This window comes from Sciurus carolinensis, chromosome X, assembly GCF_902686445.1.
Source record: "Sciurus carolinensis chromosome X, mSciCar1.2, whole genome shotgun sequence".
In the NCBI taxonomy this organism is placed as follows: Eukaryota; Metazoa; Chordata; class Mammalia; order Rodentia; family Sciuridae; genus Sciurus; species Sciurus carolinensis.
In genome coordinates, this window is record NC_062232.1 from 9,860,518 (window position 1) to 9,884,071 (window position 23,554).

Sequence of the window (23,554 nt, forward strand, 5' to 3'; positions counted from 1 at the left end):
GTTTCTTCTGAGAAATATTCTGCATAACTAAAATTAGATTTCTTTATATAAGAAAATTTCATTTAAGCTCATACTAGAACTCAATCTTTATTATGTCTTATTTTCATAATTATTCTAAAATGGTGTTTTATATTTGTGAGAAATTCTAAAATATATCCTTTCTAATGCTGAAGAAAGTTACCTGAAAACGACTCTCCAAAGAGCCAGAGATATGTAAATTGTTGTGGGCCCAAAGATCATAAAAGTGAGATCCTTCTCACTTTGTTAATTTAATAAACAAATTAAATGTCTTACACAAAATATATTAAGAGCTCACTAAGAATCCCTCCTGCATCCTAAATTTTATCATTCACGCGTTCAACTCCATGTATAAAGCAAGGAATCACAAGCTTCTCCAATGCCACCTTTTGCTACTATTATTTTATACTTAGAGATGACAGTATTTTAAAGAGATGAAACTAAAATTTTTAAACATAAATTAGAAAATTTCTTGTTATTCCACAGAATTACAACGGTATTCATTTCTCATCTACCTGTTGTCTGCTTGCACATTTCGTTTTTCATCACTGTAATGACATTCTGTGACTGTACTCTTATGATCTGTTTATTTTCACTTTACACAAACTTTCAAAAATAACTATTATTTCGTGCTGGCAGGCTCCAGAACGCAGGCGGAAGGACACTAGACGCAGTCGACACACAGAAAAACTACGACCTAGCAAAGACAGTGGTGCAGGGGGATAAGGGACGATTCTCCACTTCCAGGACCCTCCTTTCCCCGAACCGGGGTGCCAGGGTCTTGTCCTGGAACCCGCTTTCCGGACTCGTTTCCCGGAGCCCCGCCCTGCCTACCCCAGGCCCCGCCCCGCCTCCCCGGGCCCCGCCCCGGCCGGTCGCCATGTTCTTCCCTCCGCCCTGGACCGAGCAGCTGGAGCTGGAGTCGGGTAGTGCCTCTGCTGCTGCCTCTTGCCCACCCAGACCCCGACCCTCTTTCTGCCCTCCTTGCACCCAGGCGAGCCGGCCCCGAGCTCCCCGGGCGTCCTCCGTGTGTTCGCGAGGTGAGCGGGATTCGGGACGTTCCCTCGAGGGCGGGCGGGGGCTGAGTCGCGGCGCGCGGGCGTCAGGGGCTGAAGGGCTGCTCGCTGGCCTCGAGTGCGGCTCTGGCCTGGGGCACCTGGGGCATCCGGCGCTCAGGGCCGTCGCGGGTCACTGCCCTCTTTGAGAGAGGGACAGCTTGTTACCTTATGTCCTACTGACTAATGCAGGAGGAAAGACGGGTTCCCCCACGCACATATGTACGCACAGACACCAGGGAGAGAGACAAAAACTCACGCTCGGGAAGAGGGGGATGGAGAGAGTCGCGGACAGATAAACGCAGTCATATATAGTAGCTTTTCCCCTAACCACATCGGGACACACACCGCGCAGATCAAACCCTGCGCTCGAATATCACTACAGGGAAAGCGAAGGCACTCACACTATTTGATTTTGGTGACCTCTGACATCCTACCTAGCTGAACGTGTCCTCACAGTCTTCTGACCACACAGGTGAGGAGCTTGGAATGTAAAGCCGCTGCTAGGGGCTGCAGGCGGTTTGGGGCATTATCTGATTCAGATACTGGCTAAGGTTTCACAATCGCGATCCCTTCTTTTTTCCACCTTAGTCAGTAAAAAGGTAAGATGAGAGTTTTAAGTCTTGACCAAATAGTTGCTGCTTTTTTAAGTGAGGACACATCGCGTGACCACAGTTCTTTTGAGGAATAACTTCTGCAACTATCCAAATTGGCACGTGACTACAGTCTTTTCATAGGATTCAAAACCCTCTTAAAATCAATGGACGGAGTTTGGTTTTTGTTTTGTTGTTTACATCTTTATTTTTTCCTCTCGGGCGCTTTGTAATGGAAAATCACTACTTTGCCTGTAATCTCAAAGACTGACCAGTGGGACAAAACTAGAGTTGAAGGAAACCCAGAACTGTCCACTTAGGAACTTTTTTTTTTTTTTTTTAAGTTGTAGATGGACACAATACCTTTATTTATTTTTATGTGGTGCTGAGGATCGAACCCAGTGCCTCATATGTGTGAGGCAAGCGCTTTACCACTGAGCCACAACCCCAGCCCCTCCCCCCCAATTTAGGAACTTTTAAGAAGACTGCTTTTAGTTTCTTTCTTCTCCTCGCTGCTTCTTCCCCCTTCCTCCTCTCCTGTGTCCACCCCACCTTCCCCCCTCCCCCCTTCTCCCTCCTCTCTCCACCCCACCTTCCCCCCTCCCCCTCCTCTCTCCACTCCACCTTTCCCCCTCCCCCCTTCCCCCTCCTCTCTCCCCTCCTCTCTCCTCCCTCCTCCCCTCCCCTCCCCTCCCCTCCCCTCTCGCCTTCCTTCCCCCCTCCTCCTCTCTCTTTCTTTCTTTCTCCCCCTCTTCCACCAGGGATGCTGTGACACTGAGCTACATCCCCGGTCCATTTTACTTTTTCAGACAGGATCTGGTTAACGTTGCTGAGGCTGGCCTCGAACTTGATATCATCCTGCCCCAACCTCCCGAGTTGCTGGAGCCTCCGTGCCGACTTTAGTTTCTCGATTTTAGAAGTTTATGTTGAAGTTATCACTACTAGTATCTTATTTAGAACCCCTTATATAACACTGGTGTGGTTTTCTGGTACTTTCAATGTTTTTTGTACATTGTGGTAAATTCCTCTTGTTTATACTAAAATGGATTTGGGGACATTTATTTTGGAGACTTTTGTGATTCAGGGATTTTTTTTTTTTTTTTTTTTTTTTTTTTTTTTTTTTTTTTTGGTTATTTGGAAGGTTAGAGTAGACAGCCAGAAACTAAATAGAACATCTAGATTCTTGGAAACCAGGGAAATACTAGTTCCTATTTTCCAGCCTCTCCTCTTTTTGTTTCTTTATCTGGACCACTTCCATCTAGACTACAGTACTCTGGAGGGCTGAATATAAGTTCCTTTGGTTCTAGCAATTAATTTTTTTGACCTCCCCTCATTTTTTGATATTTTTATTGGTAACCCACTCTGGCACTGGATGTTCTGTGCATGTAAATCCTGTTCATGCATCATTGCATTTCACTCTCATAGCATTCTTACAGCAATAGCTCCACTTTATAGATGAGGAATTTGCTGGGAAGTTGGAAGGTTATGTCTTTTTCCCCCCAGGTCATACAAGTAGTGAGGATGCAGAGCTAATTTTCAAAGCAGATCTGTGTGATTTATAGTAGTAGTTCTCAACTGGGAGCTATTTGTCAATGTCTGGAGTTCACACCTGGGGGCCAGGGAGGTACTGCTGTCATCTATTGGATAGAAACCAGAGATAACTTATGAACAGCACCCCTCACCCAAAGAAAGTTGTTTGGCCCAAAATGTTTGTTAGTGCTGGGGCTGAGAAATCCTGCTTTAGAACAGTCTGTGCAACTGCAGGCTCCTATTTCATCTACTTTTGTAGTTCTTCAAGTATAATGTAATTTTCCTACTTAGGATAGGATCCTCATTATTTTAAAGCAAGCTGGGGAAAATTCTCTTGACTAAGAGTCACTCATTTGAAAGATGAAGTGAGCAAACAATTTCTGGTAACAGAATCTATTTTTTGTTTTAAGGCAAAAGTGACAAAAGCAACTGGAGAAGCATTGAAGTGGACTTGGTGAATGTAGTTTCCAGTTGTCCACATTATCCAAGCAGCCTGTGGGGCAATGATACAAAGGTGCTGGCAAGAAACGTAGTGGGGGAGCCTCAATCTTCCTCACAATCAGAATCAGGTTCTGACATCATCCTAGTACAGAATTCATTGCTGGGGCTACTCAGGTGTTCATTTAAAAAAACAAAACCACTCCACACCCAGTACCGAAGTACCTGTGTCATGGTATTTACTGTGGGCAGACTCAGATGAAATAGGGGAAAGTTGATAGATTCTTTGTACCTTTGTACAGTTGACCACGTATGAGTATTGACAAGAATCAAATTGAGAAATTGTTCTTGTTGAATGCAAAATTTTTCCTTAAATTTAGCCACAGTCGACAATACTTATGCATGTGTTTTATCTTTGAAATAAAGAAATAAATATGAAATTTTAAAAAGTAGCTTTTGCTTAATTTCTTGCTGGTGTTTTCCCAGCCTGTTTTCTCCATGCCTAAGCCCAGGCCTTTCAAAATATGTACTGCTTCATTCTGGTGGCACTTGTAACTATTAAGTGAATTTGGGGAGTGGTTGATTGAGAAGAGCAGTCAAAAAGAGTTGGAGCTCATTTTAGAAATCCCTAGGAAAGTATTATTTGCATAGTCAGTATGGCATCTATTTGCCTCTATGTTTGGTTTTTGACTCATGCCCTCACGCAGTGTGTTTTTTGCAAATGAATAGGTTTCTCTGCCTCTTATCAGGAGTTGTCTGCTATGGGTTGGGAGTGGGGGGGGGGGTGCAGTGAATTACACACCTGAGAATGATTGTTGTCACATTCAGTTTAACAAAAAATGTGTTTTGTTTTTTTTTTTCTGGGAAGGGTCAAGAGGAATTAGTGCCAGAGGAATCTTGCCTGATCATTGCTTGTCTTGCTCCTTTGGCAAGTTAGGTCACTGCAGTTCTTTCTTTGTAAAATGAGATGGTTGTACTTCATAATCTCTGAGATTATATGACATCAAGTAGAGATGGCAAATTATTAACTTCCATGTAATTCTGCCCCAGGTGGTATGTTGGTTAAGCAGCAGGAGGAAATAAGCCAATTAGAAGTTGTGTATGTGTTTGAGCAATGCATCTAACTTGAAAGCTATCTACATAATAAATTTGTTAGTCAAAACCAAGCTTAAGAAAATAGAGCTCCTGACTAAGTAGGTCATCAACAGAGACCATTTATTAAGGATTTTGGGGGGAGGGGTGGAGGTGAACTTGAAAAATGCCTTAGGGAGTTTGAAAGGAAGTTATGATGCAAACCTGAGGGAGGAGACCTGGAGCCACCAAGGTGTGTAGGTAGAGAGGAGGTGAGGAAGGCAGTCCCAGCTCTGCATTGCTAGGAAGCCTGGGCTGCCTGGGCTGGTTAGATAACTTGAAGGAGAAATCTGTTTCCCAATGTGACTCTTGATATTGTACATGTTGTGAAGTTGTGCTCTGGTATTTCCACATTCTAGATTTTTCCATTACTCTTTGTTAATTTTTTACCATGATGAATTTGGGCTTTTGAATGCTGTTGCATGTCACAAACGGATGGCTATATGTAGTAAATGAATGTAAGTTGGGTAACAGCTATATCCATATGGGGTGGAGGGTGAGTTGTATTTGGAAAAAACAGAAGTGAATCAGGCAGTCTAGGCTTCACTTTCTGTAGACACAGACTCTACTTTTGTCTTAGGCCCAATGCATTACAAATGTATGCCATTGTTGGATAGGGAAGAAAGAGTACAGAACAACTCTATGCATTCATTCTATTACCATATTCTTTATCCAAGTGTGAAGGATAGTGGAACAGTATAAAAGAGCTGAACTCTTTTAATCCAAAGTTCTTTTAATTGGATGAGATTTTTTTGGGTACAGACACTAAGGTAACTTCCAGGTTACTTCTCATAAGAGTGGCTGAGTTCTCAATGTTAGAGAAGCCTGGAAAAAACCTTACAGATTTGTTTCTAGAACTTGCTATGTAGAACTCTAACTGGAGTGTGTTTAAATGATTCTAACTGGTTCAGAAAAGTTAGAAATCAGAGCGGGGGTGTAGCTTAGTGGTAGAGTGTTTAACTAGTATGAGTAAGACCTGGGTTTGATCCCTAGCACTGGGGAAAAAAAAAAAAAAAAAGAAATCACTGGGCTACTGTTTGTAGCTGTGTGGCTGCTCTAGTCTGTGTTTTCATGCTTGTGTACTTGATTAGGTGAACATATCTGAAAATACATACCTAATGTAGTTGGCAGTTAGAACAGAAGAAATGTTTGGGGACCACATGCACTGGTGAATGCAGAGTGTTTTCTGGAATGAATTCTAGGATTCTTAAATACATTTTGGGAAATGGTTGTTTTGGAGCAAACAGCTGCCACTCATAATCTTGTTAATTTTTGTGCAATACTTGATTTTTGTCACAGCACTTTTGGGAAATCCAGCTTCACGAAGATGATGTCATCAAAAGGAATGTGTGCAATCTAGTGTTGAAATTGTGATATCTCTCTCTCTCTCTCTCTCTCTCTCTCTCTCTCTCTCTCTCTCTCTCCTGCAAAGCTCAAGTATCTCTTTGTTTTCTTCAAAAATTTAAAATAGCCTGCCCTCCCCCTGTGAATTTGCAATGATGCTTTAGGGCACCTCAGCACACAGTTGGGGAACCACACGATTAGAAGTTGGTCAACTACAAGGTTTGGTAGATAAGATATCAAAATTGGGTTTTAATTCTCCACCTCACCCTTCCCGTGTCTGTAAGCTTGTCCCATGGATCCCAATTTTTCCCAGAGCTAATAGTGCAGTTTGGGGATGCTGAGGGGAAAGATTGGCAGAGGAAGGGAACTACAGTTCAGGGTTCTTATGTAGACTGTTTCTCCATCCCTACTATCCTTCCTGCTGCATACACTTTAGGATGGAGGTCTGCTGGGATGGCCATAGAATCTACAGCTGTCTCCAGACAGCTCAAATTTTCAGCACTGGCCTATCTTGGTGGTCTCAAGTGCCAGTAAGCTTTTCAGTTCTTTTTCATTTCCGTGGTGAGAATCGACTTTCTCATTGTCAATCATTTTTGCCAAAATCAGATTTTGCAGCATCCTCACTGTCATTACTGGATCATTTGCTTTCCATCTTCTAAATTTTGTTACTATCTTGCATCTACAATTATTCCTTCTTGGTGTCCTTTTTGGTTTGTACACTTTAAAAGTCCTTTTCTACCATTTGGTTAGAGTGAAGATAACATATTTGATCTGCTCTGTTGAATTAGACCTGGGGATGTTATTTTATCTTTGTGAATTTCTGCTTATTGATCTATGAAGCATGAGTAATAGTGTCCAATTTGCAGGTGATGGTAAGATGCTAGATACCTGGTAGATATTCAGTAAATAGGCAGATGCTAATATTATTACAGCCATAGCATTTGTTATTAGAGCAAACAAAACAATGGCAATAGATAGGGAAAGAAGTGGAGACATTTCTTGTGTCAACAAATCAGGTGAGTACGACTGAAGAGAGATTTTTGAAAGTGAGGAAAACAATGTGGTTTTAAATGTGTTGAATTTGTACTACCATTCCAGATGAACATATTATAAAGGGGATTGGAAATTCTTGCCTGGCCCTTGGGTGTGAGAGGGTGGAGGTGGAGTTTAGCCCAGGAAGCTGTGTATGAGAAGACATATGAATTTTAACCTTGCAAAATACCTTCATTAAGAGCCGGTTAGGAAAAGGAACCATCTGGTTGAAGAAAGCTAAGGAGATGAGGGGGAGAGAAAGCAGAAGCTATTGCCAGAGTAGTCTTATGGCCCATTAAATAAGAAACATTTTCACAGAGTCACTTGCCAGGCTGTTTGACCTAATAGAGGTAATAATGGATAGTGAGTCCTACCAAGACTCGAAGAACTCTCCTGTGCCTCTGGCTAGATGGGTGCTACTGTACTAAACACTTTCCTAGTGGGCTTCCATTTCCTTAGTTGTTTTTTTTTTTTTTTAAGACTTGATTTCCCTTCTGCGATTTGATGTCATGTACATCCTGAGAGAATTTACTATTAGGTGGGCCTTAGGTGGAGAGACTGGTCAAATGAAGTCTTAAGAGAAGCACTTTCTGTTTATTCACTTTAGGACTGTGTGTGCCTTAGGGCACTTAGGTGAGGACTGAGAAGAAGTCATTGGATTGGCCAGTAGGCATTCTCCCAATGGCTTGCTGATATTCTAGGGAATGGAGGGATTGGGAGTCTGCGTGCAGGGTTAATCTGACACGGGGGCAGATGGAGAGATGGGTACTGATGGGCAGTGTAAGTCTGGGCTGGGAAAGTTTTTTGGTGAGAAAAGTCAATTTCAACACCTCAGTAGGAGTGTCATTGACAGAGAAGTGAGTTATATCAATAAACTGATCTTCGTGAGCTGGTGACAACTTCCCTGCAAGATGGTATTTGGGAGCCTCTGATCTAGTTGAGTCCTACATGCCAAACATATAACTGCTATATCTTCTTTCTTTTACCTTCTTGGGAAATTCCTGCTCCTTTTACTTGACTTCTCTAGCTGCAAAGTTCCTTGCTTTGTCTTGGGACCTGGTGGACAACAGTGTTTGTGTGCTGGGTATTCTCAGGGTTTGTTTAAAAGTTCTCCCACTCCTTATCCTTGTCCACTCTAAATTACAGACACCTGCTTTCTTATCTAACGGAAAGAGAAGTATGAGAACTAGCGTTTCCATAAGTGATAGCAGAACATGTACATTGTAGGTCATATTTGGTTATTTTGATGATTTAATGTTTTCTAACATACATATTCAAATTCATTCCTTTCATAGTTTTTCTTCCTGAAGTACCTAATCATAATTCCCAATATTCTTGTCTTGTGACTTTTATCCATTTCTTTGCATTTTAATTTTGTCCTTCGAAGTGCAACTTTTCTTTATTATCAAGAACCACTTTAAGTGCCTTATTATGGGTAGATTTATGCTTAGCTCTAAAAAAATCAAACATAATAAAGAACAAAGCATTATCCTTACTTTCCCAAATTAGCTGCTTCCCATGTGTAAGACTGTTCACTGAACTCCCAGTTTATGGTCAGAGTGTAATAAAGTCTCATGGGTGAGGGAGGCAAGGGGAAATGGTGACGTTGAGTAAAGGTGGAAAAGTATTGAGGGTGTTGAGGCACATAAATGGATCACATGTGACACAGACATGCTACCAACATGTATTGATCATTTCAAACTCTCCATAGAATTTGCTGAAACCTTGTTTGCTCTTTTCAGGAAAAAAAAATTCAAGCACAAAGGCTTCCATCCACACACACATCCTGATTCCACATGTGATTATAGGGGGTATATCCCCCCAATTTCATTCATGGACTGTCACCTAACCCACACTGCAGGCCTGCCCTGTTCAGTGTAGTAGCCACTAACCTTGTGCAGCACTTTAAATTTAACCTAATTAAAATAAAATGAAATGAAAAATTCAGTTCTTTAGACAAGCCACATTTCAGGTGTCAGGGGCCAGATGTGGTTCCCTAGTGCTGACGTAGAACTTTTCCAGCATTACAGAGAGCTCTCTTGGATCCTGCTGCTCTGTACTTCACAACGACTTCGGGAGATTTAGTTCTTTTAATTTTTTTCCCTCCACTTTTCCTCCCTTCCTACTCCACCTACCATACTATACCACTAAGGTGCCTTGTTTTACAAAAAAATGGTTAACATGATTTTTTTAGAGTTAAATTAGATGATTCATGTTTAAAAAAAAAAAGAGTACTTATTGGAATGAGTTATTTAATAGGATAGGGTATGTGCTCTGACAGCGATGGTATGGTTTGAATTAAACAGGTCCCCCCCCCTTTTGTAGCTATCTACATTAGTGAGGTAATGTTCAGTGATTGACTAGATATGACTAGGTAATTTATTTTATCTGGCTAGTCTTGCCTCTAAGTTGGTCTTTTCCTGTGGTGTTCTTTAATCTTCCTTTTTTCTTTCTTTCCTTTCTTCTTCTTTTTTTTTTGGTTATAGAGCTGGCTTTCTTGATATAGAGCTGGCTCCCTTTAAGCTTAATGACTTCCCTTGAATTGCTTCTTGCTCATACATTTCAGGAAGCTGTAGAGACAAATAGTGGAACTAAATTCCACCAAGATACACTTAAGGTATAAGAAAATAAAAACAACTTAAGCAAAAATAGAAAAAAAATTGAAATTACGTATGCTTTTGCTTCCCAGGTTGATTTCTTCAAAATTCGGTTTCTTATTCTTTTTTCTTCATTCTTTGCAATGCTGGGGATCAAACCCAGGGCTTCATGCATGCTAGGCAAGCACTCTAACACTGAGCTATACCCCCAGCCCTGAAATTCAGTTTCTTAAACTATGAAATTAAATAAGCACATGCCTCTAGAACATTAAGGGACTTGTGAATTTGGAAAAAAAGAAAACTTTCTAAATTTAAACCAGGAGTGATAAATTCAATTTAAATGTTTGAAGGTGAGAACTTGTCAAGGAGTATGTCAGGTTTTGCATTATTTATTTACTTATACTGGGGATTGAACCCCAGGGGTGCTTACCCACTGACCCACATCCCCAGCTCTTTTTTAATATTTTAGAGAAAGGATCTCACTAAGTTGCTTAGGGACTTGCTAAATTGCCGAGGCTGGCTTTGAACTCATCATGATCCTCCCACCTCAGCCTCCCAAGCTGCTGGGATTACAGGTATGCACCACTGTGCCCAGCCTCAAAATCTGAAGTTTTGAAGAAGGCAGTTTACAAATGAAGCTTACTCTCCCTTTGGCAGCTTACTAGAGGGACTTTTTTTATATTTAATTTTTTTTAACATTTACTTTTTTTACATTTGCCTGCTCCCTGTTGCAGTCAATCAATAGTACTTATTTTAAAGTGGTTTTCTCATTAGTCTTGCAAAGAATAATCAATTCTTTTTGTTCTTTTCCTATACATTGCAATAGACCTCAAAAATAGAATAGGGGAAAGACTGATAAACAAAGAAATATAAATTCAGAAGGTACAAATTGAATAATAATAACAAGAATAAAGCAGGAAGTAATTTACCCTTTATTCTCATTTTAGTATATATTTGCACCTCACCACATGCAGAGCTTTGTAAAGATTTGGCAGACCAAAAAAAGGACACATGAATGGGTGCCATTAGGTGTTCTGTGCCTCACTCCCAGGGAGCTGACATTATAATTCAGAAACAGACACATATAAATTGAAGTTGTTCAGAGCCTAAGCAAATGAGAGCTGCAATGGAGGTAGAAATGGTGGTGAGCACTAAGAAGAGAAGATTAGGTTGTAGGGTGACTTTAGAAGGCTGCTTTAAAATATATATATATATATTTTATTTCTTCTAATTAGTTGTACATGACAGTAGAATGCATTTATACATTTTGATAGATCATACATAGAGTGTATGAGGTGATCTTACTAGGCTTCAGGTGACTAGAATTTTTATAATCATGGAGGTAGGGGAGAGGCCTCCCAGAATGAGATCACAGTCTGAGCAATGGTGTGATCCCTAAATGCCAGAGATAGGTTTGGGATGGTGAGCTGTAGGTAAGAAATTGGATCAGTCTCGCGGTAAGGTTGGATAGCTCTTTGGATGCCATGCTCAAAATGCTGTGTAATAAAAATAAAAACAAAATAAATGGATATAGTTACCTGTAAGAATGAAGGCAGCTAGATCCATAATCAGTAAAAAGCCATGCACATTCGTATAGAGAATTATATACTTAATGCTTAGATCTTGATGCAGTATATTCTCTCCCTTGGTTTATTGTAGCATATGACTTTGAAGGCCAACAAGGAGTTGGAGAAGGCCAAAGAAAAGGGTGCTACCCATAAACTGTTCATAAATAAGTGACAGTGCAAAATAAAGTATACAATAGAAAAGTTGGGAAAAATAGTGTTATAAGAAGAAAAGGATTGGAATAAATGCTTTTTTGAGTTTTGAAGTATTTGTTGAAAATATGGTTCATTTTCTTTACTGCCAGTGACCTGCTTGTCCAACTTCCTATTCAGATTAGTGTGTATTACAAACGGCATATTTTGGCATCAATGTATTGTGTAGTATTGTGATCCTATGGTATCTATTATATGTATAACTGATGTATTCAAAGAGATGCTGCAAAAAGCACAAGATCATTTATAGCATTAGTTGTGTAAATTCAATTATAGGATCATTATTTCTAGTTCTCAGGAGATTATATATATATATATATATATATGTATATATATATATATATATATATATATCATGCCATAAAATTTACCCTTTTATATAGTTAAGTGGTTTTTTGTGTATTTGCAAAGTTTTGCAATCATTACTACCGTGTAATTTCAGAATGTTTTCATTACCCCCAAAATAAACCATATATCCATTAACAGTCACTCCTCATTTACCTCCCATCTTATAGCCTGGCAACCACAAAATACTCTATCCCTGTGGATTTGCCTAATCTGAACATTTCAGTTAAATGGAATCACATAACGTGGGCTTTTGTGTCTAGCTTTTTTTTTTAAACCCGGGATTGAACCCAGGGGTGCTTAACCACTGAGCAACATTCCCACTCCCCCTCCCCCTTTTTTTCCATAATTTTGAGAGAGGGTCTCACTAAGTTGCTTTAGGGCCTTACTAAGTTGCTGAGGCTGGCTTTGAACTTGTGATCCTCCTGCCTCAACCTCCCAAGTTGCCGGGATTACAGGTTTGCACCACAATGCCTGGCTGTCTGGCTTCTTTTACTTACGTTTTGTGGCATGTCCACATTGCAGCATTATATGGCTGTGCCACATATTTTTATCTGTTCATCATTTGGTGTACATTTGAGTTGTTTCTACTTTTGAGCCCCTGTGAACAATGTAGCTATGTTCATCAATGATGAACAAGTTTTTATGTTAACATGTTTCCATTCTCTTGAATATACACCTAGAAGAGGCGTACTTAGGTTACATAGTAACTCTGTGTTAAACTTTTGAGGAATGGCCAGATCTTTCTGTTACCAATGCAACATTTTACAGTCTTACTGGTAATATATGAGGGTTCCCAGTTTCTTCCTTGTCAGTCTTTGTTATTGTCTTTTAGCAATCCTAGTGGATATGAAGTGATATTTCACTGTAGTGTTTTTATTATATTAATACATATAATTGTATAAATTAATGGGTTTCACTGTGACATTTCTGTACATGCATATATCATGCATTGATTATGTCCACTCTCCCTTATCCTCTTCCTCCTTTCCTCTGCTTTCCCCTTCTCAGTCCCTAACAGTCCCTCTTCTGCTTTAAGGTCATTTCTTGTTTAAAATTTCCACATGCAATATTTGTCTTTGTGTCTGGCTTATATTATGTAACATGATGTCCTCTAGTTCCATCCATTTTCCTACAAATTACCAAGTTTGATTCTTCTTTATGATTGAATAATTCATTGTGGTTTTGCTAACAACTAATGATGTTTGTATTTTTGCCCATTTTTAAGTGGGGTTATTCAGGTTTTCTTTAGATTTATGAGTTGTAAAAGTTCTTTATATATTTTGGATTAAGTTGCCATCCCATTGGTTGTCTTTTCTCTTTCTTGATAGTGTCCTTTGAGGCATAAAAGTTTTAAATTTGGATGAAGTCCAGTTTATTATTTCGTGCTTATGCTTTCAGTGCCATATTGAATCTTATCTTCAATATGATATGAATTACTAAAGAACTCAGAAAGTGATAGCTTGGTGTTTTTTGGTACTGGGGATTGAAGCCAGAGCATTTTACCACTGAGCCACATCCCTAGTTTTATTTTTATTTTGAAACAGGGTCTCACTACGTTGCCCAGGCTGACCTGGAACTTGGAATCCTCCTGTCTCAGGCTCTCAGAGTTGCTGAGATTACAGGGGTGTACCACCATGCTCAGCTCAGAAAGTGATATCCTTGATGCCTGGTGGGTTTTTGAAGAAAATTTAAAAGAAAATGATTTCCATTTCATTTAATTGTAGAATTCAGTCAAGCTTGGCTTTAGGTGAAATGAAGCCTTAAAAAACACTTTTGATATTAAAAAAGTGTGACTTTGCAACCAAATCAAAACTTTGATGACTGAACTCAATATTGATTATTCTAGGTTTTCTTACAGACTTTCATATAAATCTATGAGCTTTTACATGGTATGATTCCAGTGTGCATGCTATTTTATTTCGTCACTTAACAGTGTGTTTCTATAATCCCATATCTCCATGTCTTCTCAGGTTATTTAGAGCATCATCTAATTAGGCATTTAAATTATTTGCCTTTGCCTGACTAACATTCTTACAAAGTTTCCTTTTTCTTTTCTTTCTTTCTTTCTTTCTTTTTTTTTTTTTTTTTTTTTTTTTGAGGAAGGTGGCTTTAGAATAGTATGATGGGCATTTATTTATTTTGTGGTATAGTCTAAAAAATGGACAAACAGGAAAGTATTTTTTGGTGGTATATAATACATGTCTATATTGTGAACCATTTTAGAGAGCATGTTTCATTTTTATTACACATAATAGGCATGTCTTACAGAATTCCATATGGCAAATGCTAGACATGTATAGAGGGGTGAGGAGCTTTGGGGTAAGAGGGTTCAGTCAGAGATGCAGGTGTTCAGGAGGGGATGAAGTTAGCTGCATCTACAAGGGGTGTAGGAGGTAGCTGAACTTCAGGAGGAAAGATTCAAAGGGGAGCAAGGTGAAACTTGAAGTCACAGAGTGAACATCTCACTAGAGGATCATGTGAGGCATAACCACCTCAGTTTTTTATCCTAAATTCAGCTGACACCATTGGCAGTGGAGAAGGATCATAATGGCATCAATCCCTGCTCTACCTGCAGCCTTCCTCCTCTTCTCACTTGCAGCTCGCTCTCCTATCACAACCAGTTATATTTCTGAACTCTATTTGATCAAGTCACCCACTGCTGAAGCTATTTTGGTAGCTTTCTATTACCCTAGGGTACAGACAGAAATTCTTCCTGTGATTTATAAGAGCCTGTCCACTCCAGCATCTCTCCTTCCTGTCCCATCTCCCTAGCACAATCCTCACTCTCTGGCCTTCAGGTGCTCAGGCCTACTTTGGGTTCTCTTGGTCTTTGGTAGGGCCAAGCTTTCTTGGCAGGGCCTTGGCATGGGTTGGTCCCTCTTCCTGGTTCAGGCTCCCTCCTCTCTTTTTGATTCTCCCCTCCTACTGAGCTTAGCCTGTGGTCAAAATCTACTTCCCCTAGGTCAGATTCCCCTCCCTTGGAGTCACATTGGTGAGGGCTGAGTCCTAAAGGCAACATGTAGATAAAATGATCATTGAGACACACAATGAAAACTAATGTACAGTCTCTCATTAACACACTGTGACATAGCCATTTCTTTCTGGCATTGAAGGTACTGCTTTTTTCTTAATTGTTACAGGATTATGTTGTATGCAAGTCCTGATGGCTAGAATCACGAACAGCTCCCTGAGATAGTGGCATGCGGGGCCTGGATCAGATTAAGGAAACCCTAGATTTGCACATTGTGCCTCTCACTCACCAAGGAGATGGTGGGCAGACTTCCCTGCTCTATTTTAAATTGTTCTTTTATTTTTGGCTGAGTGTGAGTAGTTGTAGTACTATACACCATGTACCTCTCACCTTTCATTTTGTAGGACTTGCCAGAGTTATGACTTAAGTGACTTTGTGTATGAATGTCACCCTCACCCAGAGAGGGATTATGTGTGTGTGGTTTGTATCCTCAGTGTCTAGCACGTAGTAGGCACTCTCTAAATTCGTGTTGAGAAACAACTTTCCCACTCATCCTATGGAAAACTAGCCTTCTATAGAGATGCTTCAGAGTTCTGTAAACATTTGGCTCACATTTCATTTAAAACATTTGTTTTAAACCATTTAAACTCTCGTAAATGGTTGAGATTAGAAACTACTCGTTCTGTCAGGTTAACTTGTTTGTGTGCAGATCTCCCCCCACACTCACCTTCAGTGCTGGGGATTAAATCGAGGGGCACTTAACAACTGATCTACCTTCCCAGCACCTTTTTAATTTATCTATCTATCTATCTGGTTTTTTTTTTTTTTTTTTTTTTGAGACAAGAGTCTTGCTAAATTTCTTCAGGCCTTGCTAAGTTAATGAGGCTGGCCTCAAACTTGCCATTCTCCTGCCTCAGCCTCCTAGGTTGCTGGGATTACAGGTGTGCACCACTACATCTGGCCTTCTTGTGCAGATCTTAAAATAAAGCAAATGGTTGAAAGTTTCTTACCCTTTGCAACTGCTTGTTTTTGGGCAGAGGGAAGCCCTGGGGTTTGAACCCAGGTGCACTTTACCACTGAGCTACATCTCCAGTCCTATTTATTTATTTATTTATTTATTTATTTATTTATTTATTTATTTTCATTTTGTGAGACAGGGTCTTGCTAAGTTGCTTTAGAGCCTCGCTAAGTTGCTGAGGCTGGCTTTGAACTTGAAATCCTCCTGCCTTGGCCTCCTGAGCCTCTGGGATTATAGGCATGTGTGCCAGCCACATCTGGCCATGCTTATCTTCATCACACCTGCAACAAAACAGTAAAATCCTCAAACAAATGCAGAAGCAGTTGCATGTGTCATAGCCTAGTGGATTAAGTGCCTGAGCTCTAGAGTCAGTCTGTCACATTTATATCTTACTCTCACCTTTTCCTAGTTGTGCGATCTTGGGCAAGGTATGTAACCTCCGAGTCATCATCCTCATCTGTAATGTAGGAATAAGACACTTGTGAGGCATAAGTGCAGTGTCACAGGGTAAATGGCACATAGGACTCAACCAATGTTAGCTGCTATTGTTGCTTTATCCTTAATCCTACATGTTAGCATTTTGAAGAGTATTTTTTTCATTGATTGAATTTATAAGTTAAGAACTGGTATGTGTGTGTATATATCCCACAAAAATGCTGTCTGCTTTACAAAGGTGGGTATAGGGTTGAAACTATTGGTTTAGACGGTGGGATTTAGTACTTTAGCACAGTTCTACATTGGCATCACTGGGAAACCTTCAAATTGAGTGTGATCCTTTGGTTTTCTATGTAGGCCTGCCTACCCTCTTATCTGTTTTGCATGTAGCTCTTGCTGAAATTTGAGGTGAGAAAAGGACATTAAAGAACCTTTCTATAAAACTGCCAGTAAAGACTTCTTCATATGTTTACTGCACAGAAATTTCTTGCTCTGTGGAGCTGTGACAAAACATTTTTGTCCCATCATCTGAGTGAGTCTTCCCTACAACCCTATGAGATAGGTCACTTTGTTTTTGTGGTGCTAGGGATTGAACTCAGGGCTTTGTACATGTTAGGCAAGTGCTCTACCACTGAGTTACACCCCAAGCCCTCTGTTGGCACCATTACTCCCATGAGACTTCAGGATGTTAAGTAGCTCATGCAGGGCTGTGCTCCTGGCCGTTGGTACCAGGAATAAGCTCTCCTTTTGACCTGTGCCCTTGTTCACTTACGAGGAAGTTTTCATTTTTGCCTTGGCTGCCCAGGAACTTCATGACACTGCTACCTTTAGCCTTGACCTTGCTCATCCTATATCATGCTGTTGCCTCCTCCCTCCTCCCTTTGTTTTGTTTGTGTTGTCTTTACATTATTCTCTAGAATAATCCACCCAAAATTTGGGCAAAATTTGAAGACTAAATGAGATATTATCCAGTTCCTCTTAATATAATTTTATAGGTATTGTGGTGTAAGACAATTTTTTGGAAAAAAATGATTAAAGTGTAGTATTTGATGTAGGCCTTTTTTAGACTGAAGATCATTGACAGCACTTAGGTATGGTGCATTTTTTTGTTTGTTTTGTCTTGTTTTGTTTTGTTTTTTTCTCCCTGTACTGGGGGTTGAACCCAGGACCTTGTGTGTTAGGCAAGCACTCTACTATACAGCCACATCCCCAGACCAGGTGTGTTTTCCTTTTAGGTTAAGAAACTGGCTGCTAATGGAAATCACATATTTCTTTCACATTTTAATTATTATTGTTTTTACTCTTAAAATTAATGCAAACAAGTGCAAATTGCTAATGTGAGCTTTCTAATTTCATTTTTTCAGGTAATGATGCTTGAACTGAGCTACTAAGGTAAGGCTTATGACTATGCTCTTCTCATTCAGATATTTTTATCTGTAGAATTTAGCTAAATTACTAAAGTAATGTTTTTAACCTTGGTAGAGATTACTGCCTTGGACAATCATTCCAAACTGTGGAACATAAGAGACTTCACGTACTTTTAGGTAAAAAAAAAAATTGGGGGTGGGGTACTGGGGAGTAACCCAGGGGTGCTTAAGCACTGAACCACATCCCAGCCCTTTTCAATTTTTAATTTGAGATATGGTCTTGTTAGGTTACTCAGGGCCTCACTGAGTTGTTGAGGATGGTTTAGAACTTGTGATCCTCCTGCCTCATCCTCCCAAGTTGCTGGGATTACAAGTATGTGCCACTGTGCCTGGCACTTTTAGGTAGATTTTTAAAATGACATAGTAGGATACTTTTAATCATTTAACTTATACTAAAAATTTTTCAAAGAATTCTGTTTTTAAAGAACAAAGGGAACGTTTTTAATGTCCATAAACTATGATTATGTCAATGTATAAATTTAATAAAGCTGGCCTCTGTTAGGTATGAATGGGGAATATGATGGTTTGCATATTTATTTATACCACCATGTATATTTGTATACAACTCTAGGTTAGAGTCAAAGAGGTATTCACATGTATATTAATTATCATAACAAATACCAGTATATTCCCAAATAGTATCTGAGGTTGGTTCCCAAACTGTAGTTAGGAAATGTGAAAAATACCCTGTTTCATGGCATACCCAAATTTTTTTGGTCAGAATGATGTCGCAAAGTAGGAAATGCCACATGATTTTGAAAAAAGAATTATTTAGAGTATCCTGATAAAATTATAAATTACAAATCTCAAGGAATTCCTAAAATTTAATCTAGGTGGAGTTGTTAGATTATAGATTCTGGCTTTCAGTTTGATTTAAAGATTCTAAAAATGCAATGCTGTACAACAAAACTTTGGTCAGGCAGTAGACTTATTAAAATACTAGGATAAATGATAGATTAGAATCATACACATCTGTTATTCCCTCATAACACAACATGGAGCTTTTGTGTTTCAGTATGTTAAAAATGTGTGAAAGGAACAACATTGGGCGGGGGGGGCTGCTGGGTAAGGGTACCCAGTGGAGTTGATGACCATGCCAAGAGCAGGTTCATTGGTGTAGGGGTGAGGGGATCACCAGCAGAGGGAACAGCATATGCCAGGGTAAAGAATGAGTAAGATGAGCTGTCACTTCCATGTGACAATGCATTTCAGAGTGACTCAAGCAGAGAGGCAAGGTGGGAGGTGGCTAGGTGAGCTGGGACCAGGTATCTTGCTTAGAAATTGACCTTAGTCCTGAGATAAACCATTAAAGAATGTTAATCGTTTGAGGGAGCATCAGATGCTTTCCCTATGTTGAAACACTGGGAACACATTCTGAGAAATACATAATTAGGTGATTTAAACTTTGTGTGAACATCAAGTGTGGTTGCACAAACCTCAGTGGTACAAGTCAATCACCAGACATGGCCTCTTGATGCAATCAAGAGACATAGTAAACATGAGGTATATGAGATGACTCTAGTCTAATATGGCATATGTTTTGCAGTAAACTTTTTTTTTTAACAAGTAGGAGTATACCCTAAAATAATGATAGAAAGCATAGTATGATAAATACATAAACCAGTAATATAGCCATTAGCAAGTACTATGTACTGTATGTACATAATAATAATGTGCTGTACATTTTATACAACTGGCAGCATGGTAGATTGATTTACACCACACATGAGCAATTCATTGCACTATAATAATTATAGTGCCACTAGATGATGGCAATTTTTCAGCGCCATTTTAGTCTCTAGGAGCACTGTTCCAATGTGGTCTGCTGTTGCCTGAAGTGTCTTTATGTGGCCTTTGACTGTACAGCTGATTTGCTTTTTTGGTTTTCTTAATCTTTTTTATGTTGCAGTTGTTTAAGCAAAATTCAAAATAAAGATTTAGTGAATTATTACCCATGTTAGGAAATTAAGGGACTTAAAGCTGTTTTGTTTTCTGCTCTAACATTAGTCAGGGCACTAAGCAGAGCAACCCATTTTATACCAAAAAAGGATTCCAGGAGGTAGGTACTTTAATTACCTCACACTTTTGTTGGAGAGTTTAAATTGTATTTATTATAGTAGTAATTAATGGAGTATAATGGAATAGTAATTTGAAAAGAACCAACAAGAGTTAAGAACTAAGGAATGTCTATCATTTTTTAATCATGTTTTCCCACTCACTTGATTTCTCCCTATACAAGCTGCTACAGGTTTTTATCAGAATAGTAAAACCTGTAGTTAGAAATGGAAAATTCCGTATTTCACCACACAAGCATCGATTTTATCTTATTTTTTTTTTTGCAAAAATGTGAATGCAACCATTGAAGCTTAAAAATCATTTGTTACTAAACTGTCTTTGATGTAAGATTAGGATGCACAGAATACTCATGAATATATGTTAACCATTAATGTGGTGGTGGTGATTACGTGGTGAAATACTTCATGGTCCTTTCATGTTACAGACATGTTCAGCTAAATTATACTGGGTTACATTAGCATATAACAAGGACACAGCCAGATAATGTTAACTGTAGTAGGTTTGCAAACTTATCCTAGTCAATAACAACAATTGTCATTTGTGTCTTTATTACCTTCCTATCAAGGGATTCACAATATCTACTTTCACATTAAGGTTAATGACCATCTTTGCTCTTGAGCTGTGCCGTTCACTGCAGCTATTATTTCTTTAAATGTGACTAAATTAGCCTAAAATAAATGAGACTGGGGGGTGTAGTTCAGTGGTAGAATATGTGCTTAGCCCTGAGTTTAATCCCCAGCACCAAAATATTTTTCTAAAATTCAGTTCCTTACTCCCATCAGCTACATGTCAAGTGCTAAACAGCCACATCTGGCTAATGATTGCCATATTGGACATTTTGATCACTGTATACAATTCTTTTAACAGTGCTTCTCTACAGTTCATTTTCTTTCACAAAATGTATTATACTTAAAAAGCCATTTAATACTGAAATATTTACAGACTAAATGACATAATTTGATTTAAAATAACTGAGGACAAAGAAGAGTGGGGGTTGAGGAGAAAATAGATTTGCCATACATGGATAGTTGGTAAGGCTGGCTTTAGGGTTCATGGGTGTTCATTATATTATTTTCATTATTCAGAAGTTTTGTGTGTGTTTGAAATTTTCTGTATTAAAAAAAAAAAAAAAAGCATCAAATAGGAACAGTGTTCCCAAACACACTTAGAAGTGGCTGTCAGTAGGCATCAGAAATCTCAACTCACCGGCTGGTTCTTTAAGTGTAAGAAAGTTTTTAATCCTGCCCCAGAACTTCCTCTAAAAGATGTAACACATCTACATTTAAGGTTTATTTCATTCTACTTGAAAACACACAAGTAACAGCACAGGCTCATATTTTCTAAGAAGTAGAGCTGCCTAAATTAGTCTTGTGAATAGAATAATGCCAAATTATACTAAAAATTACACTGGGTGCAGTTGCACAGCAGCTTAGGAGGCTCGGGAGGCTGAGGCAGGAAGATCTCAAATTCAAATCTAGCCTTCAGCAACTTGGCAAGGCCCTAAGCAACTCAGTGGGATCCTGTCTCTAAATAAAACACAAAAAAGGGCTGGGGATGTGGCTTAGTGGGTAAGCACCCCTGGGTTCACTCCCAAGTACAAAGAAAAAAAAATGCTGCTGACATTGATTTTAGCAAACTCAAAAATGTGTTACTAATGAAAAGAAATAAACTCCCTTTACTCAGTGGTTGGTTCACTTTTTTCCAGTGAGTTTCTGGAAGTCTGGCTTTCCTGCTTAACAGCGCTATGTCTGCAGAGTGGAGGGGGATCTGCAGTAGAAGAAAATCCCTTGCACAAGGAGCATCATTCATAAACATCATCACTGTGCACTGAAGTGCTATTTGAAGTTGTTAAAGAAACCTGCAGACTTGGTCTCTTAACCTCATCTTTAACAAGGGATGGTGGGACTTATGAGTCAGGTCTTTGGGGTCAGATTTGGTCTTGAATGACAGATTCCTAGTCAGCTGTCACCCAAGAAAGGGGAAGAGTGAACCCTTATCAGCTGTTCTAGGGAATAAGTAGTAGGATAGTGGCTGGCACATGGTTTAGTGCTCAGTAAATGACAATTCTCATTATTTAAGTATGCCCTTTGCAAAAAGGAATTGGGGCTATGTTTTATTTCACTTAAATGCTGATATTTCTAGAATCATGCAGAGTGTACAGGTGCAAAGGAATTTAATGGTACCTTTTTATCTTACAGGGTTCCAAAGTCAAAACTTCTAAGATTAACAATGGCAGGAAAATCATCACTCTTTAAAGTAATTCTCCTGGGAGATGGTGGAGTTGGGAAGAGTTCCCTTATGAACAGATATGTAACTAACAAGTTTGATGCCCAGCTCTTCCATACAATAGGTGTGGAATTTTTAAACAAAGATTTGGAGGTGGATGGACATTTTGTTACCATGCAGATTTGGGACACAGCTGGCCAAGAGCGATTCCGAAGCCTGAGGACACCATTTTACAGAGGTTCTGACTGTTGCCTGCTCACTTTTAGTGTTGATGATTCACAGAGCTTCCAGAACTTGAGTAACTGGAAGAAAGAATTCATATATTATGCAGATGTAAAAGAGCCCGAAAGTTTTCCTTTTGTGATTTTAGGCAATAAGATCGACATAAGTGAGCGGCAGGTATCCACAGAAGAAGCCCAAGCCTGGTGCAGGGACAACGGCGACTATCCTTACTTTGAAACAAGTGCAAAAGATGCCACCAATGTTGCAGCAGCCTTTGAGGAAGCGGTTCGAAGAGTTCTTGCTACTGAGGATAGGTCAGATCACTTGATTCAGACAGACACAGTCAATCTCCACCGAAAGCCCAAGCCAAGCTCATCTTGCTGTTGATTGATAGATTATTGGTGTGTTATAACTAATTCATACGTGCACATGAGGGTGGATAAGATGATTAGTGTTTGCAGCAGTGTATCATCTACTAATAAATTTAAACTAATGTTTATGGCTGCTTCATTAGTTGGTGGGAGAGGGGACACATCCACTCTGGAGGAATCTATTTACTCAATAATGGCACCTTACATTTATAAATTGTAACGGTTGTCTAATAATGTTTCTTTAATTTAAATATGTAAGTTAGAGCTAATGAGATGACCACAACTTTAATTAATTAAAACAAAAAACTTGACTATTCTAGAAGTTATACTTGGATTGTTTCCCTCCCCCCTTGGGAAAATGGAGAACTACTTGTATATCTGTATATTTTTATGTAATTAGCATTCTATCTTGGTTCAGGGAAATGACTTCCTAAAGCAATAATGTTAAATGTTAAAGATTAAAACCTAATGCATTTACATTGCATTGCTTTTTTATTTGGTTATGTCTTCATCTCTTTAAACTGATTAAATCATTCACATTTCTACATATTAGAATCTATCTCACAGTTGCTCCTCATCTACACCGGCATCTTCCTGACACAGAAGCCAACTTTATCACTCTTGGAGGAAATAGTAAGAATTGTACTTTGTGAGAGGGTAAGGAAAGTATAGTTTAGTTTGCTAAAGTGGCCATAACAAAGTACAGATTGGGTGGCTTCAACAACCATTTATTTTCTGTTACGCTGTAGGTCTCAGATCAAGGTACCGGATGATCACCTCTTTAAACGCCCTGTCTCCAAAAACAGTCACAGTCTGAGGTACTGGTGGTTAGGGCTTCAATGTGAATTTTAGGGGACACAATTCAGCCTACAGGTATTTAAGCCTTTGCATTATGTCTATTTTTGATACTTCTCTAGATTTAACTAATGTCTTAGTGGTTTTGT

General features: G+C 39.2%; 1 protein-coding gene across 2 annotated transcripts; it reads left to right on the forward strand.

Annotated features, from left to right (window-relative positions):
- Positions 1-878: 878 nt before the first annotated feature.
- On the forward strand, positions 879-23,179 carry Rab9a (RAB9A, member RAS oncogene family). 2 transcript variants are annotated; one of them, XM_047536219.1, is made up of 4 exons: positions 879-1,058; positions 17,653-17,680; positions 17,771-17,832; positions 21,990-23,179. In XM_047536219.1, exon 4 carries the CDS (start codon positions 22,021-22,023, stop codon positions 22,624-22,626), a length of 606 nt encoding a protein of 201 aa, XP_047392175.1. In that variant the 5' UTR covers positions 879-1,058; positions 17,653-17,680; positions 17,771-17,832; positions 21,990-22,020; the 3' UTR covers positions 22,627-23,179. The 2 variants fall into 2 exon arrangements, with proteins under 2 accessions (XP_047392175.1, XP_047392174.1); XM_047536218.1 differs by lacking the exon at positions 17,771-17,832 and having other exon boundaries at positions 881-1,058; positions 21,990-23,167.
- Positions 23,180-23,554: the final 375 nt, after the last annotated feature.

Bases quoted from the DNA above. Each gene is read 5' to 3' on its own strand.
- Rab9a (XM_047536219.1), top strand. From the start codon at position 22,021: ATGGCAGGAAAATCATCACTCTTTAAAGTAATTCTCCTGGGAGATGGT.